At 45.3% G+C, this 16,362-nt stretch overlaps 1 protein-coding gene across 1 annotated transcript in view; it reads left to right on the top strand.

The window, feature by feature from the left end:
- LOC132987189 (titin-like) overlaps nt 1–16,362 on the top strand; it is a 200,247-nt gene that overhangs the window by 68,453 nt on the left and 115,432 nt on the right. The window contains exons 68-94 of the mRNA XM_061054086.1: nt 297–578; nt 791–1,069; nt 1,169–1,456; nt 1,921–2,208; nt 2,317–2,607; nt 3,560–3,847; nt 3,960–4,070; nt 4,647–4,932; nt 5,153–5,336; nt 5,424–5,507; nt 5,594–5,861; nt 6,423–6,683; nt 7,099–7,308; nt 7,419–7,496; nt 7,594–7,620; nt 8,962–9,018; nt 9,180–9,227; nt 9,379–9,432; nt 12,066–12,122; nt 12,591–12,662; nt 12,932–13,000; nt 13,123–13,200; nt 13,344–13,412; nt 13,657–13,878; nt 14,058–14,417; nt 14,854–14,931; nt 15,259–15,786. Of these exons, the coding sequence (XP_060910069.1) occupies nt 297–578; nt 791–1,069; nt 1,169–1,456; nt 1,921–2,208; nt 2,317–2,607; nt 3,560–3,847; nt 3,960–4,070; nt 4,647–4,932; nt 5,153–5,336; nt 5,424–5,507; nt 5,594–5,861; nt 6,423–6,683; nt 7,099–7,308; nt 7,419–7,496; nt 7,594–7,620; nt 8,962–9,018; nt 9,180–9,227; nt 9,379–9,432; nt 12,066–12,122; nt 12,591–12,662; nt 12,932–13,000; nt 13,123–13,200; nt 13,344–13,412; nt 13,657–13,878; nt 14,058–14,417; nt 14,854–14,931; nt 15,259–15,786 (4,917 nt within the window). The remainder of the gene's footprint in view (nt 1–296; nt 579–790; nt 1,070–1,168; nt 1,457–1,920; nt 2,209–2,316; nt 2,608–3,559; nt 3,848–3,959; nt 4,071–4,646; nt 4,933–5,152; nt 5,337–5,423; nt 5,508–5,593; nt 5,862–6,422; nt 6,684–7,098; nt 7,309–7,418; nt 7,497–7,593; nt 7,621–8,961; nt 9,019–9,179; nt 9,228–9,378; nt 9,433–12,065; nt 12,123–12,590; nt 12,663–12,931; nt 13,001–13,122; nt 13,201–13,343; nt 13,413–13,656; nt 13,879–14,057; nt 14,418–14,853; nt 14,932–15,258; nt 15,787–16,362) is intronic.

Below are 16,362 nucleotides of genomic sequence, written 5' to 3'. Positions count from 1 at the left end.
TATTATCCGGAGTGCATATGTGAAAACGGCTTCAGATTCAGGGATTAAAAATGAGCTCTGACTCAAAAAGCTAAATCTTAAATAAAAACAGACATCGAATAAAAACGTCAAAATATCGTATTTACGAGGAGAGAAACGTCAACATGTGATCCTTTCTGACGTCAGAATGTAAAAACAGGAAATGTTGCAGGACTTCTTCCTCACTCTCTGATTAATTATTGATCTGTCTCACCTGTGAATTATTAAACATCATTAGGATAATATTCTGATGTGAACGTGACCTTTGTGTCCCTCAGAGCCCGCGGTGTTCTCCAAGAAGCTGAAGGACGTGTCGGTGGAGAAAGGCAAACCTTTGACTCTGGAGTGCACGTACAGCGGGACTCCTAAAATCACCGTGAGCTGGTTCAGAGACGGCCAGCAGATCTTTGCTTCTTATAAATACAACATCACCACGACGGAGAGCTCGTGCCTCCTCGAGTGTCTGAGCACTGACGACAAGGAGGCAGCGGGACGCTACTCCTGTGAGGTGTCTAATGATGCTGGACGCGACACGTGTGAGGCCGCCGTGTCCATCCTCGGTAAAAAAACAATAACAGTAACTCTTCTGGTCAAATATAAACATACAGGAAACGTCTGCACAGAAACAAAAAAAAACAAACCTGTTTGTTTTTAAGGAAAGTCGTGACATTGACATCCACACAGCCGGTGCAGTACCTGCTCTGACCAGCAGGTGTCACACTTTCACACTGATGTTTCCTGCTGTTAAACCTGCCTGTGTCTGTCCCCTCAGAGCCACCGTACTTTGTGGAGTCCCTGGAGCCGATGGAGGTGACGGCGGGAGATGCTGTGTGTCTGAAGTGTCAGGTGGCGGGCACGCCTGAGATCAAGGTGTCCTGGTTTAAAGCGGACGGTAAAGTCCGCTCTAGCCCCACCTGTAAGTTAGAGTACTCGAAGGGCGTGGCCTGTCTGAAGCTCAGTAAGGCCACCAAGAGCGACATCGGAGAGTACACCTGCAAGGCAGAGAACCCCATAGGCTCCGCTTCCTCCACCTGCAGGCTCAACGTGCTCGGTAACAGCTGGTCTTAAAGTATAAAGTGGAATTCTATAAATGTGATATTAAACTAACGATCCATCCTGAACTCTTCACTCCCGTCTCTTCCTCCTGCAGAGGCTAAAACTCCTCCGTCCTTCCCAAAGAAGATCACCAGCCTGCAGCAGACGGAGGGTCTGCCCGTCAGGTTTGAGTGCCGCGTTGCCGGCTCCTCACCCATCGAGGTGTCCTGGCTGAGAGACGGCGAGCCTGTGAGGGAGGGAGACGAGTTCTCCATGACATACGACGACAACACGGCCGTGCTGCAGATCGGCAGCGGGGAGATGAGGCACTCCGGAGAGTACACGTGTGTCGCCACCAACAGCGTGGGCTCCGCCTCCTGCAGGGCCAAACTCACTCTGCAAGGTCTGTGATGAACGGAGGACGGGGGGTTATAGAAAACAAACAGGAAGCACGGACAACAGACTCAGTTAACACAAGAATTTGTGCAGCTAAATTTGATCATGATCAAAGTGTGTCCACTCAAAGTTGTGTTTGTCCCTGACAGGTTCCGGTTGTTAATCTAAGAGTGTGACATCATCACAGAAAGGATCCCGACAGAGAGTCCTGTGAGGTCAAATGTGTTGTTCTGAATGTGGCGTGTTTGGAGAGCGTGATGTCACAGCTGTTTGTGGTTAAAAACAAAAAGCTCTCGCTCTGACGGGATCCTTCCTTGATGATGTCACACTCTTAGAATAACAACCTATAGAGTCTTTGCATCCTCGTGTTTCTGTCAGACTCTGTGGGTCAGTGTCAAATATTTTTTGATCTAAAGGTTCTTCTTCTTCTTCTTGTCTCGTCTTCTTCCTGCTCCGTCACGACCTCCTCAGAACCACGATACCCCCCAGTCTTTGACAGGAAGTTGTCACCACAGGAGGTGACGGTGGGCGACAGCATTGAGCTGGAGTGTCACATGAGTGGCTCCGCCCCCATTAAAGTCACATGGTCCAAAGACCATAAAGATATCCGCTCAGGGGGAAATTATAAGATGAGCTGTGTGGAGGACACGCCCCACCTGACCATAGTGAAGGCCGATAAAGGCGACACGGGCAGGTACTTCTGTCACGTGTCTAACGACGTGGGGAAGGACTCGTGTTCCTCTGACATCACGGTCAAAGGTATTTAACCCGGGTCACACTGGGGTCACCTGACCCTCTCTTCTCTAACCCTGAGCCCCCTGTGAGGGCGTTTCTTTGCTAATGCTTCACGTCACTTTGTTCTTACAGAGCGTAAAAACCCTCCCGTGTTCACTAAAAAGCCCTCCGAGAACATCGAGGACTTGGAGGGTAAGCTGGTGAAGATCGAGGGCCGCGTGTCGGGCTCTCAGCCCATCTCAGTGAGCTGGTTCAGAGAGAACACGGAGATCCACAGCTCCAACAAATACGACGTCAGCTTAAAGAGTAACGTGGCCGTGCTGTGCATTAAGAGCAGCCAGGTGACCGACAGCGGCAGGTACTCCTGCCAGGCTTCAAACGAGGCGGGACGCGCCTCCTGTGACTTCAGCGTGGGGATCTCAGGTGGATCTGAGTGCACCACATGTTCCACTCCTCACACTGTGTAGCCTGCAGAACCAGACGCACTGTTCAGCTCCGCTGTGCTAACTCATGAACCAATCAGATCGTTTAGATCAGGGATGGGCAACTTTGGTCACAGAAGGGCCACATTCATTTGTCTCACTGCCAGGGGGCCAAATTATAGTTTCGAAAAACGATTACAGTCAATTATGTCTCAAATTAACTCAACATATACCAGTGATCAAATATTATTATGGACATAATTCTGGTTTTCATGATTTCATGGCAGATTTCTTCATGTTTTCTTCATGTTTCCAATTAATTGATATGTCAAAATTGAACTGAGGGCCATGTTGAGGGTTGATGGGGGCCGCCAGTTGCCCACCCCTGGTTTAGATTATAACTAGAGAACAGCACAGATGTTTTCTCCTTCTTCTTCCTTAGGGTTTGATTTAATGAAAGCTGTCAGGGTGTGAAGGTAATCAATCAGTTTCCTTGTGACGCTGAACTCTCCTGGTTTCCATCCGTCCGTCAGACAAACAGTCGTTTAAGACTTCTTCCTCTTTAAGACTTTTTAAACTTCTTTTGGTCTGTTTCTGGATTTATTGTGATCCCAGCTCCGACAGAATAAATCTCCTTTTGAAATATATTTTTATTTATTAGATTTCATGAATGTGGCCGTGACCTTCTACGTGGAGAGATCCAACCACGAGACGATGATCTCACTGTCATTAATAAATCTTTATATGAGAGACGTTGATTCTCCCTGATGTTAGACGCTGTTCCTCTCATCGACATGAAGGACGTTTTTTTTTTTTTAAAGGAAAGAAAAACACGTTGAGTGTAAACGGCCAGTCGGTTCAGTGAGAGATTAGTGATTCCTCCTGCTCTGTGATTGTCATGTTTCTACAAACAGAGCGAGCTGAATTTAAACCTGTGTGTCTGTCTCCTGCAGAGGCGAAGAAGCCTCCGGTGTTCGACGTCCCGCTCAAACCGCTGACCGTGGACGAGGGTGACAAGCTTAGCCTCAGGTGTCACGTCTGCGGCTCTGCTCCTCTGAAGATCCAGTGGATGAAGGACAGGAAGGACCTGATGTCCGGCGGCAGCACCAGTATCAGCTTCTGTGACGGCACGGCCTGTCTGGAAATAAACTCTGCATCCAAACACGACGCCGGAGATTACCTGTGCAAGGCCAGCAACGAGGCGGGCAACGAGTTCTGCAAGGCCAAAGTGACGGTCAAAGGTACAGACTGTGTGATCGCTCAGGAGTCAGAGTGATGGATGTGGCGCTGCATGAATCAAAACGCCGCTCCATCTTTGACGTTTCATGACGTGTTAAATATTTTCTGCTGCAGAGAAACCAGGAGCGGCGCCGCCTTCGTCTGAAGCTCCAGCTGCTGTGCCGACGAAAAAACTGGACAACCTGTTCTTCATCGAGGAGCCCAAGACCACACACGTCACAGAGAGTGAGACACACACACACACACACACACACACACACACACACACACACACACACACACACACACACACACACACACACACACATTATGTACACAAAGAGCGGAATTTTCAGATTTCTGTTAATAGCAGTCTCTTTTCTATGACCTTATTTTCGACCCTCATCAGAAGCGTCACTCAGGTTTATTACTGAGTAGCTTCACACAAACAAAACAAAACACGGAGAATTCAAATAAAAAACAACAAAAGGAACAAGAAGACATCAGATCTTCATTCACACCTTTGAGTAAAAGTCGGGGTGTAAAGAAACTGAAGCAGCTGTCGACACTTCACAGAACCTGAATGTGTTTCAGAATAGCTACATGTCTCTTCTTTGACCACCAGGGAGCGCTTCACATCAGAGTAACCATTATGAAATGTAGACCGACAACACACTCATTTCAGACTTCAGCTTCAGATCTGATTGATTTGAGAAACAAGAATAAAATATCTATTTCTTGAGCCTTCTTTGTCTCTTTAAAGTCAAAGTGACATTTCTGATTCTACTTTTGTCCTAACACCGCCCTCCTGCTCCTCCTCAGAGGGAACCGCCACGTTCATCGCCAAAGTGGGCGGTGACCCGATCCCCAGTGTGAAGTGGATGAAGGGTAAGTGGAGGCAGATCACACACGCCGGCCGGATCTCCATGGAGCAGAAGGGCCAGGAGGCCAAACTGGAGATCAGAGAGGTGACCAAGTCCGACTCGGGTCAGTACAGGTGCGTCGCCTCCAACAAGCATGGAGAGATTGAGTGCAGCGCCGATATGCACGTGGACGAGAAGAAAGGGGCGGCGCTGCTGGAGGGAGACCTCAGGGCTAAACTGAAGAAGTGAGTTTATCTGACAGGACTACAACACTACTAGGGGGTTAAAGGTGTTAAAGGGCAGCTGCAGTCTGGAGAGCAGCGGGGGTGTAATCATGTTTATCTAAAATATTAAAATAGCTCCAGAATAATTAGCAAACTTGAATAAGCTTCAGGTCGTACAGATTTTAGGGATATGAAGCATTTCAAAATGAGTAACAATACCTTCATTATCACCTCTTCTCAGGACACCATCGAAGCAGAAGAGTCCACAGGAAGAGAAGGACATCGACATCGTGGAGCTGCTGAGGAACGTGGACCCCAAAGAGTATGAGAAATACGCCCGGATGTACGGCATCACGGACTACAGAGGCCTGCTGCAGGCCATCGAGCAGCTGAAGAAGGAGAAGGCGGAAGAAAGTGGAAGACCGGTAACACTCTTGGTCTCACATGGTTTGTTTGGTGCAGGTCTCTGCAGACGTGGATCTGACTGACGTGGGTTTTGTTGTGGTTGACAGGAACTTGAACGTGGTGACAGAGAGTCCGATGAGGACATGGCCCGACTGGTGGCCGACCTGCAGAAGAGGATGGAGCGCACAGAGGTCAGGATGTGTTCACTGTCTGCGGGGAACTCTAGCTTCACCTCGACATACTTATCTAAGTGATTATTCTATTGTCCCTCCTGCAGCCTGTCACCGTGGTGAAGGACATATCCGATCAGTCCGTCTTCACCAACAAGGAGGCTGTGTTTGAGTGTGAGGTCAAGATCAACTACCCAGAGATCACCCTGTCTTGGTACAAGGGAACACAGAAACTGGACAACAACGACAAGTACGACATCAGCATCAGTGGCGACCGCCACCTGCTCAAGATCAAGAAGTGTCAGGCGTCCGACCAGGGAAACTACAGGGTGGTCTGTGGGCCTCACATCTCCAGCGCCAAGCTCACCGTCATGGGTCAGTACTATGTCATACACCTGGAGCTCTACAACTTCTTCACACATACCATTGTTACATTATGAAAGTCATTTACAGCAACAATGTTTTCACAGTACAGAAAAGAACTCGGTAGTCTGTGCCTATAGCAGCATAACTAGGAGCTGCTCTAAGCCTGAGCCATCTTGAACTATAAGATTTATCAAAGAGAGAAGCTTTAAGCCTACTCTCATAAGAAGAGAGGCTGTCTGCCTCCCAGACCCAGACTGATAGATGATACCAAAGAACTGAAGGCTCTACCTCCCGTACTATATTAGAGACTGCAGCCATCACAAGCAGGCCTGCATTCTGGGTGCGTCATGTTCTAGAGAGTGAATACAGTACTGTGGGTTCTTTAAGATAAAACAGAGCCTGAGCATATAGGGTAATTTAGTTAGCTAGACCTCCTCCATGAACAGCAAAGCAGACCTGTCAGAGAATCCATATCCAAAGGTTTCTCTGCCCATGGCTTACAACGAAAGAAAACTATTGAAACTGGAGTTATACTCACAGATGCATCTTCTTCTGTTTTCTGTCTTTCAGAGCCTGAGGTTGAAAAGCATCTGCAGGACACATCGGGTAAGGAAGGCCAGTCGTGCACTCTTTCTTGTCAGTTGTCCATCCCTAACGTAGATGCTCAGTGGTTTAAAAATGGCAAGCAGTTAGAGATGAAGGGCAGGTTCACGTCCGAGGTGAAACACAAGGTTCAGAAGCTTCTGATCAGAGACCTGAAGCCTGAAGACCAGGGCAGATACGCCTGCAGGTACCAACACCTGGAGTCCTCGGCCGACCTCTGGGTCGAAGGTTTGTACCCAGAAACAATCCTGCAACCTTCTGGCGTGGTGGATGCCCGTTAACTAACCTCTTTGGAACCCCCCCATCAAACTCCAAACTAATGTTGGAGATTTGGGTTTTACCCTCTTTTTTCTTTTTCTTCTGGGATTTGTCTTCCTCTGTTTTAACCTTCGTCCCGCCTCCCATCTCTCCTGGATTATCTTGCAAACACGTTGCCATCTTCATCTCCATTGTTATCTTCCTAAATCCATCTTGACTCAACAATCCATCCTCCCCTCGACCAACAAGTCATCATAACGTCCCATAAATCCCCCTGTGCTCATTTCTAACCATGTGGATGTTGTGTCGATAAACACTACCATTACTTTCTGTCATACATTCCCAGCTGTTATGCGTTGACCCATTCACGTCTTATCTGTTTTAGCTGAACAAATTCATTTCACCAAACGCATCCACAACATCGAAGTCAACGAGCGCCAGTCGGCCACCTTTGAGTGCGAGGTGTCCTTCGACAACGCAATCGTGTCGTGGTACAAAGACACCTGGGAACTGAGAGAGAGCCCTAAGTACAACTTCACAAGCGAGGGCCGAAGACATTTCATGGTTATCCGAAACGTGTCCATTGAAGACGAAGGTGTGTAGAGTGCCATCGAGCCCCAAAATGCCGTCACAGAGAGATATTTTTTTCTCCTCATTGTTTTGATGACTTGAGTGTTAAACGTCTTAATTAATAATCCCGTGTAGGCGTGTACTCAGTGATTGTGAGGTTGGAGCCCAGAGGAGAGGCTAAGAGCACTGCTGAGCTTTATTTGTCTGGCAAAGGTACAGTTCCTAGTCAGACGGCACCTTTTTATGCTTCTGTTCAGCTTTTGTCTGTTCTAGTGGTTAACACACTCTTCACTTTTCCTCCTTTTCACAGAAATTGAATTAGCAATGGTGCCATTTGGTAAGTATTTAATGTCGCCAACAACTTTGATATTTATTTGAAACATTTCAGGAAATCCTCCTGGTTTCCGTCTTACTGCCACAGCTCGTTTTAGTTTATGCTAACATCAAAACTAGAAGCTGCTAGCTGTGTAGTGTGCTTTATAAATAAACTTTGACTTAAGGCTGAAGAAATTACTAGTTGGGGTTAACCAATGTGAAGCTGTGTTTCCTATAGGCTAATGATGACACATTGTCTATGTTGATAACATGTGAGATAGATCGTTAAGCAACATGCTAGCCATTAAAATAAAAAAATGAATGGTTAGCTTGTGATCTACTTACTCTCAAATTTTTGTTGCTTTGGATAAAAGCGTCTGATGAATGAATTGGAGTTAGTATATTTGACTTTTTGCTATTTCAAAAAAAAAAAAATTGGCTAAAGTTGAAAAGGGTAATGTTAGCATATCTGTCTCAAGGCTGTTTGTAGTTAGCTTAAGTTAAAGAAGGAGAGGTTAGCACAAAGTATGCTAGTTGTACTGTTATTGTCTGATGTTGTAGTTGTAGTTGTGTAGTTTATTGGTTCAGGTGAAATAAGGCGAGTTAGAAAAAAACATTATGCTAGCTTTAAATAATTAGCTGAAGTTAAAATTTGTACTGTTGACATATTTAACATTACGCTATCTGTTAATAGCTAGCTGTAGTTAAAAAGAGTTGTGTTAGCAAAGCTCCCTATGCTAGCTGTAGCCTATGTAGTTGTCTGATGTTGTAGTTGCATTGTGTAGTTTATTGGTTCAGGCCAAACAATGTGTTAGTACTCAACGTTATGCTAGCTAATAAGCTAACATTACGCTATCTGTTTATAGCTAGCTGTAGTTAAAAAGAGTGGTGTTAGCATAGCTCACTCTATGCTAGCTGGTTGTTTGTTTCTGATTGGTTGTTTTTGAACTCTGGCTGAGTTGGTAACAGGAGGATTTTGTGTTAGCAAAGCTCCCTCTATGCTAGCTGTAGCCTATGTAGTTGTCTGATGTTGTAGTTGCATTGTGTAGTTTATTGGTTCAGGCCAAACAATGTGTTAGTACTCAACGTTATGCTAGCTAATAAGCTAACATTACGCCATCTGTTTATAGCTAGCTGTAGTTAAAAAGAGTGGTGTTAGCATAGCTCACTCTATGCTAGCTGGTTGTTTGTTTCTGATTGGTTGTTTTTGAACTCTGGCTGAGTTGGTAACAGGAGGATTTTCTCTAATGTCAGCTGTTCGTTTAAATACAGAACAGTTATTATCATTATCTATTCATGAATCTTTTTTAATGAACTCCTTAAAAATTATGACTCGGTATAAACCTTATTCATTATTCTGTAGATATCCCAGACTCCTCAGTTCAGAGGCCTGAAGTGCCTTCGTCTGTGGCAATTCAAGGTAAGACTGAAATCATTAGCCGCGCTTCGTTTACTTTCAGATTTACTAACATGTCTCTAACATGTGATTTAACTTCAAACGCCTCCAAAAACCCTGTCAGGAAGTCTCAACTTTAAATAATCATATAACAGGAGAGTTCACAAACATGTTTCTGTCTTTAGAAGAATCTGCTGAATTCTATCAGTACGAAGAAGAGATCGAACAGAGAGGTATTTACTTTATGTGTCTGTACTTCCTCTGCTCACAGCCTCCATCACAGAGATTATAAAGTTCATTTAATATTAACTCCTGATAGTCTGTAGTCATGTCTCTGGTTAGGTCCGAATAACGGACAGAAACCTGTTTTTTGTTTCCTTAAAGAATCTGCTGAATATTCCTATCAATACGAAGAAGAGGTGGAGGTGGAGCAGAGAGGTACAACATGTTGTATATCTTCTTTTTCATGCAAACTTCATCATCATCATCATCATCAAATCTTCATCACCATCATTAAATCATCTTCATCGTCATCAAATCATCTGAGCAGATCTGGGAAAACTCTTTAAATCCAACCGAAGTTAATTTTTCTAAAATAGATTTATTGAATCTTGTAAAATCTTGAAAAAGAGGAAAGAACGATAAAACATTGTGTTGGGTCAGCTCCTGCAGCCACATGTCCAAAAAGTCATTGAGCAAGACACTTAACCCCGAGTTGCTCCTGCTGCTTAATCGTTGGCGTATGAATGGATGAGTTAATACTGATGGACTCATTACTCAGTAGCCTCTACCATCAGTGTGTGAATGTGTCGTTGTGACCTGCGGTGTGAAAGAGCTTTGAGTCGTCAGAAGGCGAGAAAAGAATGATACGAGCTCAAGTCCATTTATCATTTACTGTAAAAGCATCGCCAGCAGGACCGTCGTTTTCCTTTGGTACAGTGCGCTCGCCGGGCGCTCTTCTCTGCTGCATGACACGTTTTTCCACTAAGTTTTTGTTGCACATAAAAGTTAAAACATCTTCAACTTTTCAGCTCGAGACGCCGAGTCGCAGCGCTCGTCAATGTGATTTTTGTCTGACACAGCCAATCAAATCAAGCAGGAGGCTTTACCTCTCGCCTCGTCTCCGTGTGATCTGGCCCTTAGAGTACTCTCAGGTTAACAAACATTAAAGCCTCTTTGCATCTCTTTAAGTCGGTTAAATGGTCCAGATCGCACACATCTACCTTTGAAGGTATCGACTCTTAATGTCTTAGCGCGGCTTATCGTACAGCTCGTCATCTGACACTTTGCAGCCTGATAACCAATGACAGCGTGACCCTGCAGATGGACGTGTCATTAATCTCTTATCCGAGTCTTTGTTGACAGGAACTTAACCTCAGGAATCAAACAGTAACTTAGATTAATATAGAACTGAATTCATCACATAAAAACATCAAAGTGATTTCCAGTTACTGAAGTGTTCTTCGCTAACGGGTCACCGTGCAGTTACCAAATCTGCCTTTGACTACATCATAACGTCATCTTGTTTTGCTGCCAGCGTAGATTTAACTTACTAACTCTTTATTTGGTTGTGTTTGTTTGTTTGTGTCCGACTTTCAAGTGTTTTCATCTTTAACTTTAATACTGTCAAACACAAACTAACTTCCAGTCAGATCGACATTTCACAGTCAAAGTCTTTTATCCAGTCGAGCTCAGCAGAAATGAGTTTCACTTCCTGGATGATATTTGGGATGCTGTCGAGTCTGCACAAAGCAACTACACACTGTTGTCATGTTTCATTTAAATGTTGTGGTTTAGTGTCTCTGATGTAAAATGACTAGTCTTTGTTTTGCTGCTAAATTCCACCAGATGCGTCTCCACTCCTCCACATCATAGGCTGAAATGTTTTTTTTTTTTAAATTGAGTGTGTGCTTCCTCTCGCTCCGCTGCGCTGCGTCTCAGCTCCGTCAGTCCGGAGTGTTATGGTTAGTACAAATTCTGGACCCAAAAGCACGACTCAGATAGGCAGGATAAAGTTACAAAAAGTTTATTCCAATAGTGACTCAAAAAGTGCAAGGGGGAGGGGTAGTGCGAGGTGTGGTGTCCAAAAAGCACAGGTGAGGTGAAGCAAAAACACGAACAGCAATCTGGCGCAAGGCAGAGAAGAAAAACGGGGTCAGCTACACAAGCTATAACAACGAGAACTAGTAATCCAGAGAAGCCAAGAGAGTACAATACCACGTGAGCTGGTGAAACAATCTGGCACCAAGGTGAAGCAGACGGAAGTCTTTGTAGTAGAGATCCTGATGACCAACGAGCTGCACCTGGCACCGCCTGGGAACATAAACCCTGCCCACCACACTCACACAGACAGGGGGAGAGACACGAGGATTAAACAGACAGGGAATGACAAACAATACCACAAAAGGAGAAGGGAGGGCTGCCATGATGTGAATCATGACACGGAGTCCTCTGCAGCAGAAACACAAAAATAAAAGAAACACAAGGTTTCTATCTCTGCAGGATGTCGGAGCACGGAGCATCAATTAACCACAGAGCAGATCGAGCAGGACAGGAAGTCAGACACAGAAACAACATTACAACATCCTATTTATTTTCAAAATAAAAGACTCCGATTAGACGGTTCAGAACAACAACCTTGTGTGTTTGTTGATGCGTTTATACAGTTTGATGCAACATAGATATTATCTCTCTCTGTCGCACGTCGGCGGTGCTGCTCCGTGCTGCGCTCTTTAAACGCAGCCGCAGGGTGCTGATAGACGAGGGAACACAGCGTCGTAACGGAGCGGAGCGGACACGTATTTGGTTAGCGTGTCCGTCTTTGTTGTCACGTTTCTCTTCAGTCATTCTGCGTCTCTTTGTAGTTTTGTGTCACTTGTTGCCATTTGGGTGTCTTTGTATCCATAAAAGAACGCCGTGCTTCACTGTCCAACCGAGTGAACTGAAGGTTCTCTGAGAAAAGACGGAGACGTTGTTGAACTGTGAAATGACGTCACATGTTTTTCTTTCCCCGAGCACACTGTGCCTCACGTTTGTTGTCTTTTGTCACTTTGTTGTTATCGAAACTTCAGTCGAGTATCAGAGCTGGACCGAAGAGACGGTAACACAGCAGGTGTCCACGACCAAAGGTATCAGATCAGACACACCTGTGTGTTTGTGTGTGTGTGTGTGTGAGCCGTCTTCTCACCACGGCGCCCTCTTGGTGTCAGTCTGTAAACACGCCCTTCACCTCTGTGACTTTCTCTCCTCCTTGTTTCTAACCTCTTGTGATTCTTTAAACCGGGGCAGTCTGAGCTCCTCGTGGTTCAGACGGTCACTTTTGTTTTCCCGCTTCGCTTCTAAAACTTTAATATCTCGCTCAAATGCATGAGCGTACATCACCCGAGGTTTCTCTGATTTCTGTGTGCAGGCTCTAAACTGATTTATATCTTATTTCCGTGAAACATCAAATGATTGTTCTTAACAGAAGGTAGAGAACAGGATTTGTCCTGACTTCATGTTGCTGCACATTCTCGTTCTCCCCGTGAGATCAGGCGTGATGAGTGACTCTAAACATGATTCTGCTTTTGTTCATTTGTCTGTTTTTTCTCCATTAGCTGCCAGAGTCGCCGTCGAGGAGACAGTTGAGACGAAGAAGGTTGAAATGAGACAGGAAGTCCCAACCAAAGGTACGGCAGACCTGCGCACCGTCCTGCTGCCGCTTAGCGCCATGCAAACAAAAAAGCTAACCTGCTCTGGTGTTCTCCGTGACTAAAATCTTTGTTTTGTCCTCTTGGTATTGGTCTTGGTCTTCGCCCTCTTACAGAATCTTTAGTTGGCCTGAAGTAGACATTAGTCGCTTTTAGTCTGCGTTTCTTTGTGTTGCGCTTATTTGCATCACCTGTAAATGCAAACAGCATCTCTCCTCTGATGCTAACACAGTCGGTGTCTTTTTAAGTTCCTAAAGCCGAGAAGAAGCCCGAAGAGAAGCCACCAGCAGCTGTGAAAGCGCCGTCTCCACCCAAAGGTACCGACACACCTGGCACCACCTTTCAGACAGCTCATGTATATGTGATATTCTCCTCCGTAACTTTCTGTCACTGTTTGTATTTTGTGAGATTTGACTTGAAATCTGCTGGATTTTTAAAGTGCCGGAGGCCAAGAAGCCGGTGGAGGAAAAGGTTCCTGTAGTTTCAGTCCCAGAGAAGAAGGTTCCTGCTCCTAAAGGTAGAGATGACTCCGAACGTCTCGCTGCTCACATCTTCACTCTTTGCTGATGTCACTGTCCTTCATGTCTGGAATCCTTTCTTATATGGTCTCTGTTATCTTTGAACGTGTGTTTTAACGTGTGTTTGAATGTATTTTAAAAGAACCAGAGGAGGTTAAGAAGCCTGCTGCTCCCTCTCTGCCTGCTGAGAAGCCTGGAGTGCCAAAGAAAGGTATCTCACTTTGTTCTTTCTGTTGTGTAACATCTATATACTCACTGTGCTCACGACTGTGAAGCTTCTCACCTCTTCATGTCCGCCCGCTCTGACGTTATCTTCAGTTTGTCATCTGGGATTGTTGATTTCTGAAGTTTGTCTCTGTGTAGAGTTTCATGTCACTCTTTCCTTCTTGATAACTCTTAAATTCTTCCACATCATCATGCTAACATGAGCTAATGTGTGTGTTACCCACCTGAAGATGCGGCTAAACCTCAGGTACCGGCTGAGCCCAAAAAAGTGGCGCCTGCAGCTAAGCCTGAGCCTGAACCCAAACCAAAAATTAAAGCAGAGCCTGAGCCAAAGCCGAAGCCTGCACCGGCTCCCAAAGCAGAACCAGAAGCCAAATCTGCAGCCAAGGTCGAGCCCAAGTCTGAAGACAAACCGGTGCCAGTAAAGAAGCCGGCAACGCCCCCATCCAAAGGTATTTCCTGCTTTGTTTGTGTTTGTTGGGTTTTTGAAGACTCCATGTGCTGTGTGTCCGTTTCTCTGTCCCGAGTTTCAACACATCTGTGTTTGTGAAGCTTCGAGTGTGGAAGCGAAACTTTCTTTGTGTCCTGAATGTCTTTCCTTTTATTTACACCCAAACCATGTTGCTTTAAGTCCCAGAAGAGGCTGAAAATACAGATCTGGCAAAGATCAAGCCTCAGGTGGGAGCAAAGCCAGAACCAGAAGCCCAAAAAGTGAGACCAGAACCTGAAAAACCAAAACCAGAAGTCCGTAAACCTGTGCCTCCAATAAAGAAGCCAGAACAAAAACCAGAACCTGCAGTGGTACCTAAACCAGAACCTGCAATGGTACCTAAACCAGAACCTGCAGTGGTACCCAAACCAGAACCTGCAGTGGTACCTAAACCAGAACCTGCAGTGAAAAAAGCTGAACCTGAAGTCAAAGTCCCAAAACCAGAACCTCCGAAGCCCAAACCGGAGATAAAGCCTGAACCCAAGGAGCCGAAGAAAAAAGGTACCCAGCTTCATAGCGGAGACGCCGCTCCAGAGTTTTTCTTAATCTTAACAAACCGACTTTAACTCACAAGGAGTGATTTCCATGATTACAGTTACATATTTTAAACCCTAACCCCCCCCCCCCCACACACACACACACACACACACACTAAAACCTCCTCCACTCATTCTTAAATCTCTTCTTCTTCTTCTGTGGTGTTTTTTTAAGTCTCTCGCTCACAGAGTAGCTGTGGTGTTTCTTCTTCTTTGGTGTTTTTTAAACTCTCACTGACAGAGTAGCTGTGGTGTTTCTTCTTCTGTGGTGTTTCGATGGGGTTGCACTTTGTTTTGTCTGTTTTCTCGTCTTACACTCGATAGAGTGAATCTTCTCTTACATCATCTTCAACCTGAGCGCTGTAAAACCCTCTAACTCGTGTCCATGGTCCTCTTTCAAGCTCCAGTGGAAGAAAAACCACCTGAGCCTCCTAAAGCAGCCCAGAAACCAGAACCTGAGCCCACCAAGAAAGAGACAGGTACTTTCAGAGTTTATGATGGCGCTTTCTTTTTGTTTTGTTGTTCTTTGAGTCTTAAGCTAGCGGGGTTGTTTCAAAAACATTAAACCAGTTGATCATCAGATACTGGTTAGATTTCCATTTCATTCCCAGAGAAAGATTCCCAATCTCTCTGCTTATTTCATAAACTGGGTTCAATCTGGCAGCACCCCAGTCTGTCATCTTATAAAGAATCATTATAAGAAAATACTCCCTGTTGTGTTTAACGTGTCTCTTTGTGCGCCAGCACATTTTGCAGTTCTTCATTGTCATGTCTTGTGCATGTTTTTGTGTCGAACCCTCTTAAAGCTTTGAAGCCCAAACCTAAACTGTTACCTGAAGAGGTGCCTGATACAGAACCTCTGAGGAGGTTTGATGATGTAGTTGTGTCAGAGCCTGAACCTGAGAGGCTGCCTGATAAAATACCTGAAACAGTACCTGATAGACGGCCTCCAGAGAAAGCTGAGGTGAAGGAAAGGACCCCTGAGAAGGTCCAAGAAAAGGTACTGGTACCTGAGATAAAATTGGAAGAGATTCCAAAGATGGTGCCAGAAAAAGTGCTACAGAAAATATCAGAAAAACCACCGGAGCAAAAAGCTTCTGAGAAGGCTCCACCCGAGAAGAAGCCTTCAAAGGTTCCCCAAAAGGTGGCTGAGGAAGAGCGGACTCCTGAGAAGAAGCCTCTTGTAAAGGTTCAGGAAGTCAAACCTGATAAGGTTTCTAAAAAAACAACCGAAAGGACCTCTGTAGAACAAACAGTGCTAACAAAAGTCCCTGGGAAAACACCTGAGAAGGTGTCGGACGCTAAACCAAAGATTGAAGAAAGTCTTTGCAAAGGTACCGCCGAGGCAGACCTCGACTCTTTATATCTTCTTTGTTTGTTCTTCCTGCATGTGGACGATTGGCAACAGTCCAGTTACAGCAAAGGTTTATCTGCCACACAGCAACACATCTGGACCTACACTCAAGAAAATGAAATGTTACTTCTTACAACTCGTCCATTTAGATTTTATGAAGGGTACGACTTCTTCGTTAAAAAGGGGAGGGGCTGATGTGACTGGTGCGCTGTAGCTGTTTGTTAACCAGTTTAAATAAGTCTCAGAGCTCCTTAAAACATGTGCGTGAAGTTTCTTGTTCGAAATCAACTCTGATGCTGTATTTGATCATGCCTATAAACCCCTCTATTTCAGCCCTGCTCAGAACAGGCTGTTTCTGTGTCTGTACCTTTAAATGTAAATGAGCTGTGTCTGACCACGCCCCTCTCTTGAAGGGCTTTGGTGGCTCGGGCTTTCTAGCTCCATGTCCATATTGTTTACGGTGAGAAGGCAGACTCAGAGGGCAGAACAAACACCTCACTGTGGGAGTGTCACCCACCTGGGGGAGGGGTTACTGCCCTTTGTGATGTCATGAAGG

Source organism: Labrus mixtus, chromosome 13, assembly GCF_963584025.1.
Source record: "Labrus mixtus chromosome 13, fLabMix1.1, whole genome shotgun sequence".
Taxonomy (NCBI): domain Eukaryota; kingdom Metazoa; phylum Chordata; class Actinopteri; order Labriformes; family Labridae; genus Labrus; species Labrus mixtus.
Note: the sequence above shows the minus strand (reverse complement) of the source record. Positions and strands in the feature narration are given on the sequence as shown.